The sequence below is a fragment of the Corylus avellana genome, chromosome 2 (genome assembly GCF_965113065.1).
Source record: "Corylus avellana chromosome 2, dhCorAvel1.hap1.2, whole genome shotgun sequence".
NCBI lineage: Eukaryota > Viridiplantae > Streptophyta > Magnoliopsida > Fagales > Betulaceae > Corylus > Corylus avellana.
Genome location: NC_142491.1, coordinates 7,874,944 through 7,889,068, shown reverse-complemented (window position 1 = coordinate 7,889,068; position 14,125 = coordinate 7,874,944). Strand labels below are relative to the sequence as shown.

Sequence of the window (14,125 nt, the reverse complement as noted above, 5' to 3'; positions counted from 1 at the left end):
TTCTTCGGCTCTTGAATTTTTTTATTGGTTGGTTTTCTTAGAAAGTGAGCGAGAGAGTTTTCAAAATATTTAAAAGTCGGCATGGCAGGTGCGGCCCACGTGACATCGTGGTCCCGGGACAACGCGTGCAATACACGACACTACAAGGAAAATCGCATGACGATTGTTCTTTTATAATCCAATCTCCGGATTTAGATTTTTTTAGAATATTATACCATAGAGAATTCCTTAAATTTGAACCGCTGATTTCAATTTAAATGGTTGAGATTTTGCTAGATCAACATTATTCATTTTTAAAATATGGTAAATACTGAGCTAATAATTAATGTTAGGATTATATTTTGCTAAATCTTATAGGATTATATTTTTTTTTTAATTTAAAAATTATTGTCACGTCAATTTAAAAAAAAAAATTGGATTCCTTTGTTTAGCTCCCTAGCACTTCTCAATTTCGTATTCTCTGGCATGCCCAATTGAATGCAGCATAAAAACATGTAAGTCTTACAAATTCAATAGTAAATTTAAAAAAGAGATAAATAGGAAATTAAAAAAATAGCATTTTTGTAAAAGTTAGCCAAAAAATATTTCTACAAGCAAGACTTGGAATGAGTAGTCTTTCTGAGAGTGTTGAAAAATTCAGGCCTAAATTTAAGCTGGCATCATCATTTATTTTTTATTTTTTCTATTTATACGTATTGACATAAATAAATAAACAAAGTTAAAATAGAAGGCATGCTTTGCTGTCAAATACGGCCCAAGTTTAGGCCCATCCAATGATTGTACATAATTGGATTCTCAAATTGAATTAAAAAAAAGTCCATGTTTCTCACGTGTTCATGCATGGGTATTTTGTAAATTCTGTTAAATTCTAACCGATATTTGAAAATTTTTAATTTTCCATTTCTGTTTTTTTTTTTTCTTTTTAATTATGAGGAGTATTTTAGTAATTTTGACACACTATCCATTAGGATTTAACGGAAAAATCTAACAGAGGAGAGGAGTAATATTGTAAACATTTGGAAGTTTAATAAATTAAATTGATGATCTTTAAACTATGAAAAGATAATTGCAATAGTGATGAAAGTTTAGAGAGATTCAATCAAGTTTTTCCCAACTTACTATAATACAAAACACCCATTAATGATATATACAAAACATGTTGCTACGTTGTAGTACGTGGAATATGATCATCTCTATTTCATTTGAAATAAAAAGTATCTATTTAGTGAAAAATGTGAAAAAAAATTAAGATAAAATTGTCCTCAACTTTAAAAGTTTGGACAATTTAATCCTACCATTTTGTCTAAATGGCTCTCCTCCTCAATGGAGAGGATCAGAAATGGAGAGGATCCATTTCCGTACGTAATGGGCTTGATAACTCCCCCTGGTACATAACTGTAAAAACCACAAGAGTAGCCCATATGACGAAAAGCAACCAACCACCACAAACGGTGTGGCAAAAAGGTTGATAACAGTGAGACCACTACAAGTGCACCAGAGAGGACATGAAAAGTGTGAATGATTTGAGAGCATGATGTTGTCCAATGGGCCTGATTAATCTTCTTCTTCTTGGTTGCATGTGAGAAGCAAAAGATGAGCAGGGCAGCTACGGAGATCCACATGTTTGCAGGGTGAGTTTCAAATAGATACGCCACTTGGAGTAGGCCAATCACTGATGAAATCAAAAATATGAATGGGATATAGCTTGATGTGGAAGAATTACTCCCTCTTTGCTCACTGCACCAATCAACCAAAAACATAACAAAACCATTTGGAAGCATTCTCATACTCATGCTCCTTAATTAATTCAATTGTATCTATTAGAGTCAAAAGTCCCATTTTCTTTGTATTACTAATGAGAGCGAGCGAGAGGATATTAGGGAATGAATGACGGATTGAAATTCTCAAATTTATAAATCTAAGTCGTTCATTTCATTTAATTAAGCCACTAAGATAATCTATGATTTAGAATTTAATGAAGAAGTTATGTACTAAACCTACATTTCTTTGGGAACCGAATCCTCTCCGGTCCATAATCCTGTTCCGTTTTGTTGAGGGTAGCTAGTTTCCTCATTAAATGTTGAAATATGACTTATTTTAGACCGCTAAAATTTATGAATTTGAGAATATCAAATTTAAAGAGAATTCTAAAGACAAAGAAAGTAAGGGAGATGTAGAGACCAACGTACCTTTTCTTTCTCTTCACCCATTTTGTAACGGGCAGTTTAACTTTACGGATCATTCTGAAAGTCCTGCGACTTGGAGCTCTAGAGTTTCCAGGCTCTCTCACTTCTTCAATATTGTTTATTTCAGCTGACATTCTTTCCTTTGTGTTTACTTACAATTCACTCACTTAATTATTTGATGAATAGCAGATGATCATGAGCACTTGATCTGCTGATCTCTCCCAAGGAGTCTAGTATATATATATATATATATATATATATATATGGAGGTATCGATCTATAGATATAGCCGGTTGCAGGTCATTGGCTCAAGTGAAAGTTACAGTTAGTGGATGGAAAAGCTAGCGTGGAAGAATATTCCTGCGTCTGCAGGGGAGGCAATTGGTTTTTTAAGTCTAACACTTCTCATTTGTTTAAGTCTAACACTTTTCAAAAACAATAGGCATTAACATTTTAGAAACAAAATAAAAAGTCAACTACCCCTCTTCATTAGACTTTTCTTTGACAAGCTTGTAAAGATATTTTGCCGACAAGGGTTAATCTCTATAAAAAAAGGTATTATATCTGATCTCATGTGCCCAATTTGTGATTTGGTTGGTGAAACTGTTGGGCATGTATTGTGGACGTGTCCAGCTGCTGTGGATGTTTGGGCGGAATGTATGAAATTGATACAAAAATGCTCTTCAACTGAAGTTTCGTTTGTCCATGTGCTGGAAATGTTACATGGGCGTTTGGAGGAAGATGGGATGCAGTTGGTGGCAGTAATTGCAAGACTTCTCTGGCTGCGAAAGAATAAAGTTATTTTTGGTGGTGATTTTCAATCCCCTTCAACACTGCATAAGTTGGCTCACGAACAGGTGGACTTGTTTATGAAAACAGAGGAGGGACGGTGGGTGCAACGTCCTCAGCAATCGAATCCAGTGGTGCAGAGGTGGCATACTCCTCCTGTTGGTGTTGTAAAGATTAATTGGGATGCGGCTGTAGACAAAGACGGGGAAAAAATGGGGATAGGAATCATAGCCCGTGATCATAATGGGCTGATTCTTGCCGCACAGGTGGCGTCAAGACAGTATATTACCGATCCTACAACGGCGGAAGCACTGGCAGCTTGGAAAATGGCTTAATTATGTGTGTTTATGGAGTTCTATGATGTCATTCTAGAAGGTGATTCTATGGAAATTGTTCAAGCTTTGGGTATGGAGGAATGTACATGGGGTTGTTATGGTCCTTTGATTAATGATGCGAAGCTGCTTCTACAAAGTACTCATCAATGGAGTGTTTGTCATGTGAAACGCACAGGAAATATGACAGCTCACCGACTTGCTAAGTTGATATAATGTTTAACCCATCCCCCTCCCCTGTTACCCCTTCTTGTAGGCGAGATGGGTATCCACAAACCCCATATTTTTCAGAGAGAATTGAGAAATAGATATGGGTGAGGATGAGTGAGGCCAAGAGTGGATAGATTACGGTTTGTGGGTATGCATTTTCTAGGTATGTGATAGATTTGAAGACTTGGTCACTTAGATAGATATGTGATTGATTACCGATTGTGGGTACGCAATTTCTGGGTATGTGATAGATTACCAATTGTGGGCATGCAATTTCTGGGTATGTTTTCGTCAATTTGCGTTTGTCTGTTTTGTCATCTATTAGCGGACATTCTATATAGTTTATTGGACGTGTTGGCTTGAACACGAAGTGATCATGAAAGCAACCAAAATGACTACCTCCAAGTATAAAACATAACAATATTTCCCGAATTGACCGAATTAAATAGAGACTGCTATACATCTTATTTTGCTTATATACAATTGTCTATTTGTCGTCTATTTCTCTTCTTCTGCTCTGTTTTGTCATCTATACGATAGATATATGCATTTGGTATGTTTTTTTTTTTTTTTTTTTTAATCAAATAAGGAAAAAAGGGTTACATGTGATCGAACAACAACAAAAGGGTAAGCACCCTAACAACAAAGCCCAAACAGTTAAAGCAGTAGGGATACATGGAAAAGTCCAAAAGGACCAAATACAGGGAATGATCCGAAAGGATCAAACAATAGGCAATGGTTTCATCTATGGCCTCAGAGAAACCATAAACAAGCCGGGCCTGTTCCTGGGCCGCACAAGGCGGTTCTAAAGTGCATAATATCTCGGTGAAGAGACTTATGCGGTAAATGCAACAATCACTGTGAAATTAAAGTTGCAGGGATGGCGCTGCATAAAACTGAAAAGGAGCCGCTGAAGGACAACCACCGGCATCAAAAAACTCCCTCACAAGGTCAAACCAGATCAGATCAGGGAGATAGTAACCCACAGAAAATAAGAAAAACAGCACAACCAAACAGAAAAAATACAGGGAAATAACAGCAAGATTACAACAAATAAACAAAAAGATTACAACACAACAATAAAAACACAAATCAGCAGCACACAACACCAGCAGGGACGGAGGTAGGCGGGCGGAGGGTAGATCGGAGGAGCCACACGAGGAGGAGAAGATGGACGGATCTGTGGTGGAGATGGGACAACGATGGCGGATCTGTGGAAAGCTCGACCGATCTGTGGCTGATCTGTGGCAGAGGAGGGAGGGCGAAGGCAGATCAACAAAATGGGCCGGTGAAGGCGGCGCTTAACGGAGAAGGCAGAGGAACAGTGGAAAAGAAAGAGAGAAAAGTAAAAAACAAGAGAAAACCAGGAGAAGAGGAAGGAGAAACAAGGAGGAAACGGAAAAAGGGAGGAGAGAAAGGAAAAGGCAAAGCCTTTCCCTCCTCCCCGGAAAGACCGCACGAGGCGGCAGAAAAAACCCCACTAAGGAGGCGGCTGGGAAGAAAAAAACCTAGGGTTTTTTCAGAGCTTCTCTCTCTAAAACAAGAGAGTCCCATGCATCTTTGAATGAGAGTATATTATGCATTTGGTATGTTGCTTATATATTTGTAGGATTCTCAGAGTTGCAATTTTTCACATTTTGGAGTGTATATATTTGTATGTTTGTTTATATGTTTATATGATTCTCACAGTTGTAATACCAACTCTACCTGTTGGTATGCTGTTTATATATCTGTAAGATTCTCATCGTTGCAATGTTTCTATGTTGCTTTTGACAGAAAGTGGTGTTTCAATGTTTATAATTTGTGTATTTTTAGCTGGTCAAAATAGCAAGATAGTTGGATTTGTGTCTCTTGCTGCAATTCACCAAATGAATTAGGGCTCGTATTTTTATGTTAAAAGCTGAGATTGCTCATGGCCAAAAAAAAAAAAAAAAAAAATTGTCAAGGACTTTTGAATCCATAGTCTCTGAATTACTGGATTGCATTATAGTTTTCAATGTTTTATCATGGAATATGTTCAATAAAAATTAATAGAACATGGCGATCAATTTAACTTTCCAAAGAGATGCCAAGAGAACAAGGTTGATGTGCGACTATTTTTTTATTTTATTTTTTTCAGGTTGATGTGCTAATGTGTTGATTGTTGTGGGGCTTTACTCAGTTATATGGGGAAAGCACAAAGAGAGCATGGAGAATAAAGAAGAGAAGATACCAGATGCTATGAAGGGTGCTCAAGTAAATGGCAATGTAGTTTCAGAATCGAAGATATTGAAGTTAATGGACTAATTCAAATGAAATATGTATGTCATTGTTCATTAAGAAACGTGATATATACATATTATAGGATAAATTCACAATTACCTATAACATGGCATCATGGTAGAGATTTTGAATACGAACCATGTCTCTCTAATTCATCTCTTATTTCAATTAAATATTTTATGTGTTAAACCTCACTTATTGAGAGAATTTAACCCTACACGTGAGTATTAAAATAAGCTACAATTTAATGCATTTCATTTCAACCAAATATCATTTTGAATTGACAACACATTATTTACCAAAATAATGAATTTATGATGTGCATAGCAATGATATTGTCAAGGTAAGTCAGTAACACAACTATTTTTTCACAATTGGATATAAGTTTACAACTAAATCTAAATATCAGCTTAGATTATTGAAACTAGGAATGTTTTGTACATTTCTGTGTGAAACTAATCAAGTGGAGAATGGTGGGTGCCAACTCAAAATAACCCTCTCACCAAAGAGCAAATTAGTTCCCATGAAAAAACCAGGGTAAAAGTTGAAAGAAATGTTGAGAGAAATGGATTTCCACCATAATTAGCTGAGAACCTCAACTGCGCCAGCTGTTTTGCTTCTTGGCTTCAAAGGAGGCTCCATCATTAAGCATGTCCTGGGCATCAGTTTCCATTCCAAGCTTTGAGAGGGCAAGAGCTTGCATGTAGAAGGCAGTGGACCACTCCGGCAAGCACACCTGAGCTTGCATGGCATCTCTCAGGGCAAGCTCCGGTTCGCCAATCATCAAGTACGCGAGGGCTCGCCTCACAACGACGGTACCCGATGGAACCGACATCATAGAAACTAACTGTATATACAAATTATCACATTCTCAGATATGCAATTATGAGATTAGTAGTTGTTTAGCAGAGAAATCAATAACAGAAAACATGCAATTACAGAGAAGTTAGTTTTCACATAAGCAAGAATGACAAAGGATGCTGAAGTTTAGCTTCCATGGCTGTCATTTTGATATGTACACTACTTAACATCTTGACTTAACATTCTGTCATCAACCCCACTCATACATATTGATAATAATAAGCCCGCCAGAAGAAATATAAGAACATACCTTTGAGTAATATTCGATAGCATTTTTGAAATCCTTGTCTCTAAATGAAATATCCCCGAATTTCTTTGTGTTCAACATATCTTGCACTTGTTGTGTCCACTCTTGGAATGACAGCTTCAGAAACAATAGATTTAAAAACAAAACAGATCATTATATATGATCACTAGTTTCATAATTACGTAAAGTAATTGGCACAAAGATGACTAAAAAATGTCACAAACATCAACATTCTTTTTATCCTTCGTTAAAAAAAACCCAAATGTTGATTATGGAAGGCTAGCTGCTTTTAATTATTTTCCATGATATCTTATTCAATTCTGTCTGCTCTGTGTACAGATTTTGGAGTAACAGTAAGGAAATGACTAGCAGTAAGGAAAGGAAAGAAGCTCACCTCATTTTCTGCACCCTCTTCATCTCTATAACCTGTTTTAAGCAATATATCATGCACTGCAGTAAGATCCATCCTTGCACAAGCCTTTCCCAGAGGGGAAAGTATGGTTGGCAATGCCACTGGCGTTTTTGCTAGACCCATTAGAACATGTGATGCAACCTGGGATTACCAATGTGACCAAAATCGCCCCAGTCAGGCAAAAACATATGTAAAGATCAAGCCATCTCAGAATGACATAGCACACCAATGAACTCTTAAGTTAATTTTTAAGACAGACAAAAATCTCACCTCTTTCTGCTTTTGGAGGGGAAAAATTTTTTTTAAGACAGACAAAAATCTCACCTCTTTCTGCTTTTGGAGGGGTGCTACTGCCGAAAGAAGAAACTTGACATCAGGTCGATCTTTAGCCTCATATTGAAGACACTTTGAGGCCAGCTCAACCAACTCTGTCGCATCTTCTTGGGTATATTGTCCTTCCAAGGATGAATCCAGCAATAACAACAAATTTTTTCCCCTTATCAAATCCAATGCCTGGGAATCAAAAACAAAGTGGTGAGGAAAATATTGTTTAACCATATCTTTATTAGTTCTTAACTATAAGCTAATGATACAATCAGAATGACACTTAACGAAGATCATTTTACAACAGAGATATGGAGAGCAGATAATTGAACTATGTGCAGACTACCAGGAGGTATGAAATAGCAGAGAACAATCAAGATGTTGCACACGATAGAATACTCATACATGGCTTGGAGGGATATGCTTTCCACTCAAAAGATCCAGCAAAACAGTTCCATAACTGTAGACCACACTCTCTGGGATGACCCTGCCTGCAAATGGTCAAACACAAATATCAAATAGAGTGGAGTACTTAACTTTCAACCACCATCAAGAACATTTTACATATTACAACCGCAAAGTGATGACTCCAAATACTAACCAAACACAATGGTCAAGGGAGAGTAATTAATGCATCCATGATATCAAGACTATTGAGCAAAACATCCTAATTTGTTGATTAAGTCTTTTTTTTACTGAGCTTGTTTACCAAGTCTAGAACTACACAAAATTAAACCTGAAAATCATGAGTGTCCAATGTGCTAACGAGGAATATAGTGAACTTTTTACTTAACTTTTCACATTGTCTCATTGAACAATGAAATTCATTTAAGCATCAGTACAATAAAATTTCCATTTGTAACACAATTAACCAACAAAGACAAATGCCGAAACTAGACAGACTTTGTAAGAAAAAAAAGTTTCCGAAGTTTACATCACACACCACTATACTGTAATAGTTAATCCTTTCTTAGCCAAGCACAGGGCTACAACATAGAGCCTAAGAGAGGTTTCCAAATTTGTTCCGTGCAGCCTTGTTTTGGATCGCATTGACTGCTTGATATCACGTTCTCTTTACTTTAGAAGAATTTTATATCCTTCTCCTATTTTTATAATTTTCTGCTCTAGAAAATCTATCCTAATTCAAAAAAATAAGTAGCCTAGTTACTTCACGAAATCTTTGTCCCAAAAAAGTACATAAAATTAAAAAAGGCCACAAGTGGACTTCCAATATCCATAGAAATGTACGTAAAATCATATTGATGTACCTGTCCGCAAAAACTCTGGTGGAGTATAAGCCAAGTTAGTGCTATAGCTTTTTCCATCTCGGCTATTCTTCATAAGACCAAAACTAGATAATCGAGGGTCACCATCCTGACATAAGAACAATATTAAGTCTAAGACTAATATCCCAGCAACCAGATGAGAAACAACAGATCTGTCTGCCTCAAGATGGAAGAGGCAAACAATAATGAGGTATGACACAAGTTCAGATGTATTCATCTAAACCTAGGTATAAATCGATATAATGTATAATCTATCAAAGTGGATTAGTATCCAACAAACTCATGCCTGTATATCACAAATTTTGAGGTTAATGAAACATCATTGTATTGCATCTAAGATCAATCTTCATGTCGAATTACTTACTACAATTCAAATGCTTACCTCATCAAAGAGAACTCTATATGCATTTAGATCATGATAGATTTTTCGGTTTTCTGTATTGCAATGATCAAGTGCTTGAGCAATATAGTATGCAACTCTCACACGCATTTCCCAAGGCAAAGGCTGTTTCTCCCCTGCAATAAATAATCAATGTTTACAAAAGCAGAATAAAAAAATGGGCAAAAAAGAACACATTAAGCCCTCGAACAATCAATAATCATCAAGAAAAGAGAACTCGAACCTGCGACCAGGATAGCAGTTTCGAAATTCAAACATGGAAAAGAAACAAACAAATTCTGCATGCTCAGGGATTATAGAATATGCACAAAGCAAATGATGAACTTCACAACCCTCACACTACTACATACAGGATGATATTGGAGGATCCTTTATGGTTTTCTGAACATTATGTTGTTCTAGAACGAACATTCTTTCTTTGAACTCTAAATATTTGATTTATGTGCTTCCCATCTAAGATGTACACTTATAAATGTAATGCAGAGTACCAACTCTAGCCCCGGTTTCATCCACTTTTGTTTGAACAATTCGATTAATATGTACCTAAAATAATGTCTGAAAAAGCTAAAAATATAGACACAAACTAAACAAAAAGCAGGAGCCTCAAACCCAGAAAACACATTCAAGTGAAGGACAAAGCATACAGTGAAAGAGATGCTTGGAGAGTGTATCATTAGGCATGAACTCCGCCAACAATAGCCGCTCATCTCCCTCAGCGCAACACCCAATTAAATTCACCAGTCTCCTATGCCGAATCTTGCCAACCCCAGAAGCTTCCGTCTGCAACCAAAAATTTCAAACAAAAGTTGGAAACTAACATATCACCAATTATCTCAAAATTTTAGTAATTCTAATAATTAATGTAATATTTTAATACAAACTAGAACATGAATATTAGTGAGAAAACACAGACAGACACACAAACAATTACATACGACAAACTGGCGTGGGTCTGGCCAGGACAGCTTGGAGAAGCGCTTGATGGCCACCAAGCGATTGTTGCGAAGCTTCCCTTTGTACACCACATTGGGCGCCCTCTCTCCGCTCTCCGAAACTATGAGTTCGCTGCTGAACCCATTGGTCGCCGCTCGGAGCTCCGCCAGCCCGAACTCCTTGAAGCCCGGAACGGCGTCGCTTTGCTCCAACTCCTCCCCATTATTAGCTTCCACAAGAAACACCCAAAAATGAAGAAGTAGCCAAAAAGTGAGCAAAATGGGAAATGGGAAAAAGTTACCTGGATCTGCAGTGGAGAGAGGGAGAGGAGGGTCTTGATCTGGGGAGGTGAGGTGGGCGGTTTTGGACTGAAAGCAGCCCATGAGCGAGTGCTACATGTAGAATATATATAAAGATTCAGGTGGAAAGAGAAGAGAAATAGATTCTGGTGTACATGTTGGAGCTTTTTGTAAGATTGCAATGAATATGGAGTGATTGGAGTGTGAGTGTGAGTGTGAAAGGGAAGTGGAGGAGAAAAGAAAAAAGTGTTCAAATCAAGAGGAGGTGGAAAGTGGGTCGACTTTTGAGTCTCTGATGAGAAATGGGGGGAGCAGAGCACATGATTTGCTGACGAGCAGCACGTGGAGAGACAGAGAAAGACAGACATCGCTGGCCGGCATTTTAGCAGCTTTTCATGGCATATACTTGTACTTGGTGAGCAACAATGGTGATGGGCTAAAATAGATACAGATTACAGAGTCCCGAGCAAGACACTCTCAAGCCCAAAAGATGACTGATTTTTAAAGTTTTACATTATTTTAAAAAATATATCAATATTATCATTTTTTATACAATTAAATGTATTAATTTTAAATTCTAATAATAAAATATAAAAAAATATCATATCTCGGTCGAGATAGCTTGTAATAATTTGGGTTTATATAAACAACTCAAAACTAGACAACACATATGAAAACGAATTAGTAGCTTATACAGTGTGTAAGTTATAGGGTTACCCAAATCACTGGGTCGAAAGGAATGATTCAATCACCTTCAATAACTAGTTAGGGGTGGACGAATCACCCCTATAATAAAAAAATTAATGCAATTGCCCCAAAGATTGGGTTGAGGTGGCCAAACGATCGTAATGGTTAAAGGGGTGGTGGTTCGAATCACCTCTAATGATCACCTCTATGGTTTGAAGGGGTACAAACCACTCTTTTTTTCTCATTTTTTATTTATTTTTATTTATTTTATATGTTGTTGCATTTTTACTATTTACTTAAAAAATAAATTGCATAATAAATGATATTGCACCGAATCTAAATCTCATATCCCACCAATACCTCAATTAAGTCCAAGAAAATTCAAAGTTGTGCGGTGCTCTTTGTAGGTTTTATTAGCTAGATTGACAAAGTTAGAAAGTATTATTCATGGTTACTTTAATTTTGAACATGCAAAGCCAGTATATGTAATTGTTACCTTATAGCCAGCATAATTGCAATTTTACAATATACATTATTTTATCATATCGGTTAAAGTAAAGGTAATTTTTTTATAACCTGATTTTGGCTAATAAATCGATTTTTATTTTAATTATCTCGAGTAATAGCCTTCTAGGATTTATTATTGAATCAATACAAAAAAAAAAAAAAAAAAAGGAGACATAAATATTAAGCATCTTAAACGAAAGGATAATTGAAAAGGTTGGAGGTGAACACTTGGCCCAGCAAACATAAATTACATGTGGGCCAATGATTGTGGAGTTCACTTGAAGGACCATAGGACCAGCATGATGAGTGAGGCTTATGCCCACCTATGATTTGCTTTAGGCCATGTTTAAGCAATTAATCATCAATTATCGTTGGCACCATCCATCTCTAATCGGCTAATACCAACAAATCCTTTGGTTTTTTTATTTATTATTTTTTATTTTTTTAAGGTATATCCCTTATGTCACATATATTTATTATAATTATAAATTACGGTGTTTAGTGACTTCCAAAATAGGACCATTTTTGTGTACTCACCCCCCAAAGGACAAATCCCGAACTCATGCAAGACACTTCTCTCCACACGGATTGGGATAGATTCAGCTTTACACGGGCGAGACCCGAAAAAATGGTTTGCATTTATGGGGATTTGAACCATAAAGGTGATAGAGAGGTATTACACATTTTTAACACTTCTTTTAGAAATAAAATGGGCTCCCTCTCCAAAAATAATGTCATCCAAAAAATAATAGGTTTTTCTTATAACTGAATAAGCGAAATGGTTTTTTATCCGACTAAAATTACTTTTTGGTATTAACCACGTAATACTTTTTCTTTGCATAATGAAGAATTTATTAAGAAAATCAAAAATAACAAAAAATATCCACACCCCCTAAAAAACAAGAGGGCATGGACCTATACAAGCAAGCCCCTACAAGAAAACAAATATGGACAAGCAAAACTAAAAAATTACATCAAAAAAATTTCTAACACTACAAAAATTTAAATGTTTTGTGACCGTCATATAATGACCTTTTTGGGCGAAAAAAAAATGTCATTAATTGGTTAGTGACATTTGAAAACCAAATAGTGCCGTTTGAACAATGCAAAACGGTACCTTTATAGAAAGTGCCGTTTTGCATTGTTTACACATCACCAAAGGGTGACATGTGCTACTTGACACGTCACATTTTACAAGGTGACGTGCCACTATTAAACATCACTCTTTGGTGACGCGTGAACAGTAAAAAAAGGGGCACGAAATAGGGTAATTTTGAAAAAAATTTCCCTTCCCATATTTATTTTTAAAATTTTTTGGGGAATTTTACCAAAATTCTGGAGTTGCAACACCTGATAATTAATTACATCTATTCATACATCCATTATCAACTACATTACTACTTCAAATATATCCATTATCAATTGCAACTTTAAAATCAAATGGCATACCTAAATAACAAAAATATTTCAAAATGCCATAATCACAAGGATATTTAACAATCTCATAGCCTTAACAAAAAATATAAGTGCGATACCAAAGAAATTTAACAGTAATTTACATATACATACAGCTCAATTCAAAACATACGCAATTATACAAAATATACAACATGAGTCCATCAACACACAAAAGCAGTATACACAATCTTTCCAATACGCAAGAGCAGCATACACATTCCTGCCATGGTGCAATCTGTTTGACTTATCCACAACTACTAGGGGTGGGCACGGGTCGGTGCGGGTATCAGCATTTTTCTCACCCGCCCCACACACTATGGGTTCTGAAAATTCCAACCCGTCACCAGAGAAAATGAACAATATCCTCGCGGGTTCAGGTGGTTCAGGGCGGGGTGGGTCGTTGCGGGTTATGCGGGTTTCTTTCTTCTCCTCTGTTTCTTTCTTCTCCATTTTCTTCTCCTTTGTTTCTTTCTTCTCACAACCCAACAACAGAAGTTACAGAACTCCAAAAAACAAACCTATAAACAATGGAAAAGAAATTTATTTGTTGAACAAACACAAGTTACACAACCCAACATCAGATCCATTTATGAAAGAGGTCTAGAGAGAGAAAAAAACCTAGATCATGGTCTGTGGAAGAGGGAGCAGCGCAGCAGCTCGTGGTCTGAGGATATGGAGCGGCGGCGTAGACGAGAGACGAAGAGAGAGCAGACCATAGAGACCAGAGAGAGTGAGAGAGCGAGAGAGAGAGAGAGCAAGGCTGCAAGAGAGTCGGAGAGAGAGCAATAGAGACGAGAGAGAGGAAGGAGGGAGAGCGGCGGCAGAAAACATAATAGAGAGTGAGAGAGTTAGGAACTTAGGGTTAGGGTTTTTTGGTTTTATACTCCTGCGGGTAGGATTGGGGCGGGGCGGGTACCCGCAAGAAATAAATC

The 14,125-nt window shown here is 36.8% G+C and overlaps 2 protein-coding genes across 3 annotated transcripts; one reads left to right on the top strand and one right to left on the bottom strand.

Moving 5' to 3' along the window:
* Positions 1–2,758: 2,758 nt before the first annotated feature.
* Positions 2,759–3,310, top strand: LOC132172759 (uncharacterized). The gene has a single exon (XM_059584326.1). It carries the CDS (start codon positions 2,759–2,761, stop codon positions 3,308–3,310), a length of 552 nt encoding a protein of 183 aa, XP_059440309.1.
* A 2,862-nt stretch (positions 3,311–6,172) lies between these two features.
* On the bottom strand, positions 6,173–11,003 carry LOC132168005 (serine/threonine-protein kinase BSK2). Of its 2 annotated transcripts, XM_059579065.2 has the most exons (10): positions 10,544–11,002; positions 10,245–10,471; positions 9,954–10,089; positions 9,292–9,425; positions 8,892–8,997; positions 8,029–8,114; positions 7,624–7,812; positions 7,282–7,440; positions 6,891–7,004; positions 6,173–6,626 (listed from the first exon to the last, which is right to left on the bottom strand). In XM_059579065.2, exons 1-10 carry the CDS (start codon positions 10,623–10,625, stop codon positions 6,375–6,377), a joined length of 1,485 nt encoding a protein of 494 aa, XP_059435048.1. In that variant the 5' UTR covers positions 10,626–11,002; the 3' UTR covers positions 6,173–6,374. The 2 variants fall into 2 exon arrangements, with proteins under 2 accessions (XP_059435048.1, XP_059435047.1); XM_059579064.2 differs by having other exon boundaries at positions 10,245–11,003.
* Between the last annotated feature and the right edge of the window lie 3,122 nt (positions 11,004–14,125).